This window comes from Malus sylvestris, chromosome 3 (genome assembly GCF_916048215.2).
Source record: "Malus sylvestris chromosome 3, drMalSylv7.2, whole genome shotgun sequence".
NCBI classification, from domain to species: domain Eukaryota; kingdom Viridiplantae; phylum Streptophyta; class Magnoliopsida; order Rosales; family Rosaceae; genus Malus; species Malus sylvestris.
Window position 1 is genome coordinate 6,189,652 of NC_062262.1, and position 12,705 is coordinate 6,202,356.

General features: G+C 38.3%; 2 protein-coding genes across 2 annotated transcripts; both read left to right on the forward strand.

The window, feature by feature from the left end:
• The first annotated feature begins 7,335 nt into the window (after nucleotides 1-7,335).
• Nucleotides 7,336-7,905, forward strand: LOC126616009 (uncharacterized). The gene has a single exon (XM_050283964.1). The coding sequence runs from the start codon at nucleotides 7,336-7,338 to the stop codon at nucleotides 7,903-7,905; it is 570 nt and encodes a 189-aa protein (XP_050139921.1).
• Nucleotides 7,906-11,645: 3,740 nt separating this feature from the next.
• On the forward strand, nucleotides 11,646-12,215 carry LOC126616005 (uncharacterized). The gene has a single exon (XM_050283961.1). The coding sequence runs from the start codon at nucleotides 11,646-11,648 to the stop codon at nucleotides 12,213-12,215; it is 570 nt and encodes a 189-aa protein (XP_050139918.1).
• Nucleotides 12,216-12,705: the final 490 nt, after the last annotated feature.

The window sequence follows — 12,705 nt, forward strand, 5'->3', positions numbered from 1 at the left end:
ATTCCTCTTTAAGAGACTAGTAAAACCTTAATATCGATGACATCCGTTGTAGCATAAATAAGTTTCAATTAGATCTTATTTCTTTTATGGCTAACTTATGACTGCATGAATTTGACAGGTGGTGTTGGAAAATATAAACAAAGGTATTTTAGAGATTTGATTTGATATGATTTAATTTTATTTGGTCTAGGTTTCCTTGTCTTGTGGACAATGATTGTTTTGATTTATTTCCTAGTATTCCTTTTTTGTAATCTTATAAATACCTCCTTATGGAGAAGAATAAAATATTTAAGTTTTATTTGAGAATTATGAGATTGTAGAGAACTCCAAAGTTATCTTAAATCCTTTATTTTCAAACACACACACAAAGCAAAGTTTGTGTGAGATACGTTCATTTTGTTATAAATCAAACAACTGAATTGTTAGCTGAGAGTAAAACTAATGTAACAAATAGCCGAACGAAATAGACCTAAGGAATATGAAAGGGCGCAGCAGTAGTTTACAGATTAGGCGTCTGTGCTCCGTTTTGGGTCCAGGATACCTTGTCGAAAAGAGCGGGGCGTCCTAGTTTAAATTCACTGGTTTGCTATGATATATTGATGGATTTTAGGGCCGTTTGGGCTTCCAAAACTACATTTTAAATTTTGTAATAAAAATCCGATCTTTCTATTTAAGTATGATTAATGTTGTTCTTATTCCCAAAACCCTTGAGCCTTTCCGAGGCTGTTTATAAGTCTATTTAAAGTCATTTGGCTCCCAATGTAATGCATCAACTTAGAAAAAATCCAGACAACCTTTCGGTTTTATCCCAATCTCTAGCGGATTCCACAAACCTTTGTTCTTCAAGATTTACATTTGTAATCCTTCTATGCTCGTGCTGCATCAAAAACTGTTTAGCTGATTCGAAATAAAATGGAAGCCATATATAGAATTGTGTTATTTGGGGTTTTCCTCTGCTTGTTTTCAAGGGCCGTTGATGTGAAAATTAAGGAGAGTGATTTCTACACACTACATATGCCCTTGTATTTCTGATCTTTGGATTAAATAAATGAAAGGAGAATCAAGGGACCATAAATAAACAAGGATTGCAGAAGAAGAAAGCGTTTGCGGAAATATTTTCCCAAGATATTAATGCTTCCCAAATGGATATGATACTTGCTAGAGAGTTGATTAAAGATACTCTGTTCTTCTGTATAAAGCTTCAACTAACTTTAGGAATGTTTGGTTCTCATAAAAAGCTTTAGAAAATAGCAGATGAGCAAAACCAGAATATGGGAAAGTGTGCATAAAACTTTAACGGGGGTGTTAAAGTTTTACACTGCAATCTGTTTGCAATAACTCGAGTTAGCATCCTTTTTGATCCAACTAATATCGCTAAACTACTTAATACTCTTTAGTTTCATAAACAAATAAATTGGATCCAAGATGGATACCAAACAACCGTTCCTTCAGTTTAGATTCCTGAGGGCTTTGTCATAGGATATGAACCCCATGAACCAGAATTCATGACCATCCCTTGTGACAATCTGTATATATTTTTCTGAAGGGTTCCAACTGTTTGCTGAAGGATTTACTGTTCTTAACTGATCAAGCGGCACCACCACCTACGTGAGATTAACTAACTTGTTAGACGAATGACAAACTTAAGAATTCGAATTTTATGTCCACTAGAATACCTAACTTGTAATGCATGAGAGTTGGATTTTCTGGGCACAAATAGTAAGAGAAATCGCTGCAGAAGGCTATTCGTTTATCGGAGATGTACAACATCCCAATCACAGGTCCATGAGAAGTTGATAGATAGCAAGCATATGAATGTAAGAGCTTTTCTCCTGTCATTCTTTCAAATGTCTGCTAAAACACTTTTTCTTCTCCTCCGGCAGTAAGCACCTTTGTTCCAGTATTTAGCACTCTTGTTTGCTTGTCCGTACAAAAAACTATCTTCTGTTGATTTCTTTGTCTTCTCCGCATCGCACCGATGTAAGAAAAACAAAATTCTCCTTGTCTTTTTCTTGGGTGGTGCTGCCACGGGGCAGCTGTCGAGATGGTGTGGCATGTCGATTGATAGAGGCCAGGAGTTGGCTTGGCATGGACCAAAGAGGTGGTATGGTAGGGGCCATTGTTTATGCTGCTCGGCTTGACTAAAGCCAAGGACTGGCTCGACATGGGCCGAGGAAGTGGCGTGGTATGAGCCACGGTTTGAGCTGTTTGCCAAAAATGAGGAAACTGCTTGAGTTTGATTTCTCAACTGTAGTAGATGAAGCAGTAAATGATGGAGCTGCCAAGATCGAAGCTGCTAAAGATGAAGTGTCAGATGAGCGAACTATTGAGTGCAAAGTGGCTACTCCTCCTCACCATTTGCTGCCTATTTGGTCTTCAAGCAATCGGTCTTTTGAGTTATGTGGCTTTCTCGCACTGGAGAGCTTACCAGATGGGTGTCGGGGAATTAGTTTACCCTCTCGCACTTATATGGGTGTCGGGGAATTGGTTTACCCTCTCGCACTGGAGAGCTTACCAATATAGATGTCGGGGAATTGGTTGACCCTATCGCTGGAGAGCAATTAGTTTATCCTCTAGCACTGGAGAGTATACCCAGATGGGTGTCGGGGGATTAGTTTACCCTCTCACACTGGAGAGCAATTAGTTTATCCTCTCGTACTGAAGAGCAGACCCATATAGGGGTTTGAGCAGTTGTTGTAGACAGCAATTGTGCCAGGCTTATGAATAACTTCTTGAATCTTCATTGAGAATAAAGAAATGGATCAACTGTGCAGGAAGGTAGAAATTGCATAACAAACTGGGTAATCCTCGGCTTGCGAGGTTTTGTTCGTCGAGCTACTTGAGACTTCGAACTTATTTGGAAAAACCCTAACGGGGCTTAGGAGGTGATGGAGATTTTCCCTGCTTGTGTAGGCCGTGTCGTTAACCTGTCAAGATACTTGTCCCACCGGCCTTTATTTGTCAGCTTCTCAAGGTACTGCTTCTACTTCTAGCAGTCATTGGTAGTGTGGCTTGGTCCTTGATGGAATGCGCAATACTTTATCTGATTTAGCCTGGTAAGATCGCTCTTCATAGGTGGCGGCAGTTCAAACCAAGGTTCATTCTTGAGCTTACAGAGAATTTGGCCAATTGTAACTGTGAACTTGGCGAATGTTTCGGGCACTGAGTTTTCTCTAGTTGGGGGATGCTTCTTTTCTGACTTGTTTTTGTTAGGCTGCTTGGCCTCGTCCCATAGTGCGTGTTTCTCCGCCAAAGCATATGAAGCTACCAGGGTCAGTTCTTCTCCCATGATCAATTTTTTGAAAAAAAATGTGTTCTGTGGGAAGCCCATTTCTGAATGATGTCGTTGCTATGTCTTCGTTGCAACCAACAATCTTGTCTCCCAATAGCCTTTTATGATGCTAAAAAGATGATCAGATGTCATTTTGATTGAGCGGTTAGATGAATATTCCTAAGTGAAAACTAAGGAAAGTTTATTGAAACTCTGGATCAACTATGGCAGCAGGGTGTGAAACCAGTCTTGCGCGTTGCCTTGTAGAGTTGTGGCAAAAGTTTTGCACATAAGCGCGTCGTTGTTCTTGTAGAAGATCATGGTGCTGCAGTAGTGCTTGAGATGTTGGTCTGGATCTTAGTCACCCTTATACGGAGTGAAGTGAGGCATACTGAACACGCGAGGTGGATTTGTTTGCTCAATCTCATCCGTGAATGGTGACCTGCTTATGTTAGTCATGTCTCGTCAAAGCGCATCGTTAGTAACCTTGTTGCGCTGGAAATCACGCAATCATTCAATCATGAGCCGCTCAACTTCTTCTTGAATTTGCCTCTGCTGGGGCAATGGAACTTTCGGCTGCCCCCGATTGTGACCTATTAGTCTAAGCTGCTCTTCCCTTTGCTCGACTCGTCTGTGTCGTGGCTGTAGTGCATGTGGCACGTCACTGGCAAGTGAGCGGGCTGTTTGCAGGCTGACGGTTGAACTTGAACTGGATTGAGTGACTACTTCTCTCAATCTGCCATGCTACCTACTCCGATGTGAGGGGGAGAATACTCATTGCGAGCCTAGTTGTGAATGAACACTTGGCTAAGGTTATCCATGTTGATAATTAGAGTGTAGCCTTAACCATGAACGTATGCTAGTCTGTAGGCTTAATCGGGAGTGCACGCTCATTCGCCTACTAAGATGAGAGCATATGCTATCTCGAGGATCCAGGCGGGAGAGTAAACTACTAGAATGCTTGGATAGTGGCTGGTTGATGGGCCATTTGTCGGGCGCTGCTGGAGAGGTTCGTCATCTACCCTTGTCATGCTTCGGGACACCTCGTCTAGAGCACGTTGCATCTCGGTAGATTGTAAGAGCTGATTCACCAAGGTTGTCTGCTATGCGAGGGCGCTTTTCAACAATATAACTTGCTGTGACAAGTGTGGTTCGTCTTTCGGGTTGGAATACCTTGGACAATATGCGTCTCCTTGAGTGGTGGAAGTCTAATGGACTCCAAGCGCAAGATTTGAGTTAGGAAATGTCAAATCTACGGAGAAATGGGGTGAAAATGTCCCCAGTTCAATCATCAGTCCAAAAATCTGAATCTGGGGTTGTTGAACCGGTCGGGATCGCCAAGTAAGCCACGGGAGCGGGTTGGGCCGCGGAAGTGAGCAATGCCATATGCAGGGCACGTGGGCGGGGTGCGGTGCTGGGAATGCATTGGATTTGGGCCGAGGGAATGGTCAGCCCAACTCGGGCCTGCAATGCGTCATAGGCCTGCACTGCTTGGGTAGTGGTTTGGGCCTGCTCGCGCTGGGGTTGGATCGACTGCCCTGTAGCGTGGGCTGTAGATTGGGACGCCTGTTAGGCTACTTGCGCAGCTGCTGCCAGCGCCTAAGCTTGGGTTTGGTCTTGGGTTTGGGTTGCTGTAGTGGCAGCGCATAAAACCATGGTTTGCTGCCATGAACCTGGCCCACTCCCCACTGCCACGGTGGTCCCCGTGGCTGCCATGGTGGCAAAATTGCTCATCTTGCCATCGCGTTGAGCTTTGTGGATCGTCGTGGTGGGGCTACATCGTAATCTCCATCACTTGATCCGGATCTTTGAACGTAGGAAGTTTCCTTCTTTGTGGTTTCCAAATTTCTTGTCATTGTACTTTTCTTTTAAGTTTATTCAACAAAAAATTTACATGAAAAAATTCTAGGAATAAGAACCTACGAGAAATCTACGAATGAACAAAAAATGAGAAACCTTGAATGCGAGAGTTTTCTTCACGCGTGTGAATCAAACTGTCAATGAAAGTACCAATTTGTGGTTGCAAATTTCCGCCTTCTTCTTCTTGGACGAAAATGCACATGCAAAACAATTAACACCTTAGGTCAAGGGCAAGAGCCTCACGCGGCCACGATGAATGGGGGGGTTTTCGCAGAAGAACCTTCGATGCCAACATTAGAATTTGAGAAAGAAAGTGTTTAAAGAATTTTTGGAGATGAATGAACTTAGGCTTTTGGGAAATATGAGAGTTATTTATAGGGGTGTGGTCGGCCCCTATTTGGAGAAAAGGGGACCGGCCAGTTATGGTGGTTTTTGGGTGTAATTGCAAGATATTATGTCAAAATAATATCTTGCAATCAATTAGGAAATTAATTTAGGTAATTAATCCTAATTTGAATGAATAATCGAGGGTTACCTTGTGGGGAGGACTTGACGAGGATGGATGAAATAGATTTTGAATAAATACTTATTTTGATCACTTTTGACCTTAATTGAGTCGTGAATGTCCGTTGCTTGTTCCTGGAAGTTCCGGTGTAGCTCAAGGGTAATTTTGTCATTTTCACCCAAAAGTACACGTGTCGCCTCCATAATTTTCTTGATTATTTTTTACTCCACATTATCTGCGTGAGACTTAATGAAATGACGTAAAAAAAAAAAAAATTATTCGCATATATCAAACTATAGTTGAGAAACGTAAGAAGTCAAGTAGCACTAAAATTTAAAATTTGGTACTTTTATAAGCATGGATAAAACTAGAGCACAAAAGTTTCCCACAAGAAATTTCTTTATCAGTTAAATTAAGGCTAACTAATGATCATTATTATAATCGAAGGATTGATTGTTAAGAGAACTGCGTAAAGAAACAAGGGAACAACGAAAACACTAAAGCTTGGCAGAAGAATTCGATGTCACCAGAACAGGCGAATAATGGACATAAGGATTGTTTGCCTGGGCTGTGCCTGGAGTTTCAGAGGGACGACTATTCTTATGATAAGGGTCTATATATTATTAAGACCTTCAGATGCCGATTAATGGTTAGGAAAAGGTTATGAAGACCTTCAGATGCCGTCGCACTTTAAAGCAATAAATAATATGCCAACTTTTGTCTAGTAAACCATATTGTTGAATATTGTTTCATATATACTTTTCCGTTTTCGCTTATGATAGACACACTTAAATTTGTTGAGATTCTTCAGAAGTCTATATATTATTTTTATCGAGAAGTAAATATGAATGTAGATGAATTTGTAAAAAGCAAATGAAATGGCCAATAGTTAGGACCCTAACGGCCGCTCGATAATGGTCTGGCGATGTTTAAAGCATTTGTGTGAAAGGAATATTTTTGGAAATCAAACACAAAATGTCTTGATTATACTCCCTCGGCTGATTTCCGAATCATCCTTGTGATTATTCCTTTGAACGGTGCAAGGCCCAGGTTTGAATGTTATAACCCACAACCCTTAGGTTGGATAAACTTTTCGGAGGTCGAACAAGGCGCTAGACTTCCGGGTCAAGGATCCATGTCCCCATGCCCCTAGGCCGCCTATCGCAACCGTGTTAATAGGGCTTGAGCCTCCCAAATTGCTAACCGAACACAACGAAATGGGCTAAAAGATACTCCTCTAACATTGTCAATTTGAATTTTTTAGATTCTTCGAACATGATATATATTGATAAGTAAATATGGATGTAGATGAATTTGTCAAAAAAGAAATGAAATGGCTAAATTAATCATTGCAATGGAATAAAAAAACGAAAAAAAAAACTTTTCATAAGCATGCATCACTTTTGGATATATTGGAGTTTCTAGAAATGATGAGTTGGTTAATTAAACTAGAATAGGTTTGGTGGTTTGCATCCAATGCGTTATTAGTTAGTACGTAAGAGAAAAAACAAAAACTAAAGGACCAGAAAACTAAACACGTCAAAAGACATGGATTTCTTTACCTTCTGCGCTCCTAAATTTAGACCCATACCCCCTCCTTGAGTTGTTTATAATATGATCTCCATTCATCCATTGCTTAAACCAAACGAATAATTTATAATCACCTTAGCATCAATTTAAGAAACATACACCTTGAGTAATGGAGTCCTCAATCGGATATGCAACTTTCATTGCATCCTTGCTCTTATGTCTCTCATCGTTTCCAACACCATTTGCAAATGCACGAGCGTCTCCATTAATTAGAAGTGTTTGCAAGCAAACCCAAGACCAATTTGGCTACAACTACAAGCAATGCATAAAATCTCTGTGGAAAGATATTCCAACTCGGTCAGCATCTAATCTCAAAGATCTTGACACAACCATTCTTAAATTAGCACTAACAAATGCACAACAAAGCAAAGCTTTCTTTGTCAATAAACTCAACACCACCGGCAACAATATTGTTAAGGGCTCCGAAGCAATAAAACAATGTGCGGATTCATATGATTTTGCGGTAGACGGTTTCGCTTTCTCAATGAGAGGGATCAAAGATAATGACAAATCAGTCTCCGAAATACTCACACAAGTACAAGATGAAATTGTTCGTTGCGAAAAGGCATTGACCTCTACCGAAATTGAAATTCCTTATTTAGAATCTTCGACAAACTTTTTGACCATGTTTTATAGGGATGTTGCATTCCTCATTACTTCCCAGTTATTCCATATCTAGAAAAGATACGTGAACAATGTATTAAATTCAGTACGCATTACTTAAATACTAAATAATATACATATAATTAATGTATGTTTAATTTGTAAAAGAAAAGAAAAGAATGAAAAATTAATGTAAGAAAACAAAAAATTGTTTTAATATTGGATCCTTCTATGTTGTTATTTTGGTTGTCCATATATACTACACATATACCTAGATATACTACACGTTGACCTACAATAATTATGGGCACTGCGCACAATAAATTATATATGTCGTTTGAGGCCAATGAGCACCAACATTTGTGTCCATGAACCAATAGCAGTAGTGCAGCAACTAAAATATTGTATGTGCCCTATATGGGCGTCACCATTTGTCAAAGAGCATAATAAGGTATGCTGTGCTGAAAAGTGTAAGCACAAATAAAGGTCCTTTTGTGCCAAGTTCTTACAAAGTTGTCAAATGACTGCTGCCACCCATGTATGTTAGCACATTTATTGTTATTGTGCCCAATATGTCAACTATTTAAAAAAAAAAATTAAAAACTGAAATCACCTACTAATTGAGATTTGAGGCTAAACAAAAAAATTAATTTTTCATAAAATTAAAACAGCCCACAACCACAAGCATCTATAATATTACAATTTACAAAGATATTCTATATATAAAAACAACTATAATTTTACATGTTATATCCCCAACTAAAATAAAACTAAAATTATAAAGGTTTTAAGTGAATATCGGTTCTCTCAAGAATAAGAACATCAAATATTAAGGTTTTAAGTGAACCTACACAGTGAAAGTGAAAGAAAATTGAATTGTCCATTTGGTTACTGAGAAAGTGAAAGAAAATTGAAGGGAAAGTTTGGGAAAAAGGAGAATTTACCTCGATGTTGAAGATGCCAATGGTGGTTTCTAGGGTTGCCTCCGGCGACCCTCATTTTTTGCTTGCCCACTTCTTTCTGACTATCCAGATCGATGTAGCTTGAAGAAGACAATAGTAGGAAAGAAAATCAAGTAGATCTATATATTTTTTGAAAATCAAATCAAATAAGAGAGAATTAGAGAGAGAGACCGAATCTAGGATTTGGGAATGTAGAGAATAAAGATGGTCCGAATCTGGGAGTTATGCCTTGGATTGGTTCATCAAAAACCACTAGATCGGGAAAAGGAAGAGAGATGGACAGAATCTGGGAAGGTAGAGAGAGAAAGGGAGTCGGAGAGAGACAGAGGTCGACAAGAGGATTCTAGAGGTATAATTAGACGGTCATTGGTGACGGGTGGACAACGGCTTTGTTGCATGAAAGAGATCTAAAGATGGGGGAGAAAGGAAGACTGCTGAGGAAGACAAGGAGTAGAGTTTAAGAGAGGGGGTGAGAGAGGAAAGGCGTGAACTAAATGTAAAGGAATTGAGAATGGGAAAAAGTAAAAGCAATGACACGAAAACTTACTTTTAATTTAAATATATTACATCGGAGAGCACGAAATCTTTTATTGTGCTTTTGTAAATTAATAAACAAATCTTATTTTCAACATTTATAAGGGTGACACATGCAAGTAGGCACAAATACACTTCATTTTCGGCACAAACCAGTGTTCTTTTTGCTTAGAGAGCACATATAAAATAATTTTGTGTTCAATGATACTCAACACGCACAGATATGTATTGGTGCTCAATGAAAATGAAAAGGACACAGATCAATTGTGTTCTTAGCCCACTTTTCTTGTAGTGTGAATTCTTAAGAATACAATTTGCTATGTATCTTTAATCTTGACAGCATCAGTGGAAACTTTCAAACTCTAATTCTTTGTTGATTATTCAAATTTGAAAAGATGAAGAAAAGAACTCATGGCAATGTGCATATATAACCATAATAGCATTTCAAATGACCGCACAACATGGAGTCACATTGATACTGATACAATTACACTTTGAGGTTTGGATTTTCTTTTTCTCCACTTTTCTACTGCTTTCAGTTTTCAATGAGTTTTGGGTATACAATCTCACAAAGAAAAAGCCAATTGGCAAGAAAGAGATCTAAAGATTGGTCCGTTGAGCACCCTTCCGTTGATAGGATACACGAGTCAAAAGGAAGACTTGATTTCAGAGGTGAAGTTGGTTCGCTCAATGAATTGTCGTGGTGCTGTGGGAATCTCGATCTCCATCTCCGTCCGTGCAAGAAAGCGACATGATATGTTGAGGCAGGTGGGAATTTCAACAACTCAAAGAAAAGGACCGCGCATCACCACACCACTTCCAACTCAAGGTCCGGTGGCAATATGCTAACTTCCTAGAAGCGAAGGGTAGTGCTTTCCGCCATTGGAAAACTGGTGGGTGCATTCCAACAAGTCGTATTCTACTTTTAGAGACTAGTAAAACTTTAATATCGATCACATCTGTTGTAGCAAAAACAAATTGATAACTTTCAATATGGGCTTCAACTCCGATAGTTACATTAGGTTTCTATAAACCCTCACTACATTTTGGTACAAAATTAAAACTTAAGAGCTAGTTTGATAACCAATTTGTTTTAAGTTTTTTATTTTATTTTTAATTATATAGATTGATGAAAGCAGTGTGAATCGATGTTCTAAAAAGTAGTTTAGATAGCTAGCCAGCACCACGATTAATTACTAAATGGTTAGAAAATCAAGTATGGCATCTACGTGGGTTTAGGCAGAATAAGTGTTTGTTTTGTTTTTTTTAATTAACTTTGAGTCTTGACTCACGCTTTCCCAAACAGAAAAAGGAAACCAATAATGCGATGTGGTTGTCTCTTTTTGCGATAGTTCTTTGATGTTTACTTTATATAATTTATTTATATTTATATTTTCATTTTAAGTTTCCCTATTACAATTATAATTTTTACTTATTTATTTTTTTTAAATATATATATGCACTTATTTGTATGTCATATAATAAATTTAATTAAGATAAAAAAAAACATTAGGCAACTAGTTAGAACCCTACCCGGCACTCGATAACGATCTAGCGGTATTTAAAACATTGGTGTGAAAGGAATATGTCTGGAAATCAAACACAAAATTTCTTGATTATGCTCCCTCAACTGATTATCAGAATGCCCTTTTGATTATTCCTTCGAATGTTGTAAAGCCCAAGTTTGGATGTTATAATCCACAACCCTGAGGTTCCATAAACTTTCCGGAGGCCGGATGAGGCACTGGAGTTCCAGATTAGGGGTCCATGTCCCCACGCTCATAGGCCGCCTATCGGAACCTCGCTTAATAGGGCTCGATCCTCCTAAGCTACTAACCAAACACGACGAAATGGGCTAAAAGAAACTCCTCTAATACTATCAATCTGAATTTTTTAGATTCTTCTAACACCATATATATTGATAAGTAAATATGGATGTAAAAGAATCAGTTAAAAAACAAATGAAATGACTTAAATTAATCCTTGCGATGTAATGAAAAAATCATTTTGATAAGCATGCATCACTTTTGGTTATGTTGGAGTTTCTAGAAATGAGGAGTTGGACAATTAAACTAGAAAAGATTAGGTGGTTTGCATCCAGTGTGTTATCAGTTAGTACGTTAAAGAAAAAATAATAACTAAAGAACCAAAAAACTAGTCACGTCAAAAGAAATGGGTTTCTTTACCTTCTGCACCCCTAAATTTAGACCCATTCCCGCTCCTTGAGTTGTTTATAAATATGATCTCCGTTCATCCATTCCATAAATCAAACAAATATTTGTAATCACTTCTTCAATTTAAGAAACATACACCTTGAGAAATGGACTCCTCAATCGGATATGCAACTTTCATTGCATCATTGCTCTTATGTCTTTCATCGTCTCCAACACCATTTGCAAATGCAAGAGCATCCCCATTAATTAGAAGCGTTTGCAAGCAAACCCAAGACCAATTTGGCTACAACTACAAGCAATGCGTAAAATCTCTTTGGAAAGATATTTCAACTCGATCAACATCTAATCTCAAAGATCTCGACACAGCCATTCTTAAATTAGCACTAACAAACGCACAACAAAGCAAAGCTTTCTTTGTCAATGCGCTCAACACCACCGACAACAATATTGTTAAGGGCTCCGGAGCAGTAAAACAATGTGCAGATTCATATGATTTTGCAGTAGATGGTTTCACTTTCTCAATACAAGGGATGAAAGATAATGACAAATCGGTCTCCCAAATACTCACACAAGTACAAGATGAAATTGTTCGTTGCGGAAAAGCATTGACCTCTACCGAAATTGAACTTCCTTATTTAGTATCTTCGACAAACTTTTTGACCATGTTGTATAGGGATGTTGCATTCCTCATTACTTCCCAGTTATTCCATATCTAGAAAAGATACGTGAACAATGTATTAAATTTAGTACGCATTACTTGAATACTAAATCATATACATATGATTACTCTATATTTAATTTGTAAAAGAAAAGAAAATGAAAAATTACTGTAAGAAAACCAAAAGTTGTTTTAATATTGAATCCTTCTGTGTTGCTCTTTTGGTTGTCCATATTAGACATATACCCAAATATACCACACGTTGAATTCTTAAGAACACAATTTGCTATGCATCTTTAATCTTGACAACATCAATGGAAACTTTCAAACTATAATTCTTTTATTGATTCAAATTTGAATAGATGAAGAAAAAAACGCATGGCAATGTGCATATATAACCATGATAGCATTTCCGATGACCGCACAACATGGAGTCACATTGATATTGATACAATTACACTTTTGAGTTTTGAGGTTTGGATTTTCTTTTTCTCCACTTTTTTACTGCTTTCAGTTTTCAATGAGTTTTGGGTACACAACCATACCAA

Excerpts from the sequence above, each read along its gene's own strand:
- LOC126616009 (XM_050283964.1), top strand. The coding sequence starts at position 7,336 with ATGGAGTCCTCAATCGGATATGCAACTTTCATTGCATCCTTGCTCTTA.
- LOC126616005 (XM_050283961.1), top strand. The coding sequence starts at position 11,646 with ATGGACTCCTCAATCGGATATGCAACTTTCATTGCATCATTGCTCTTA.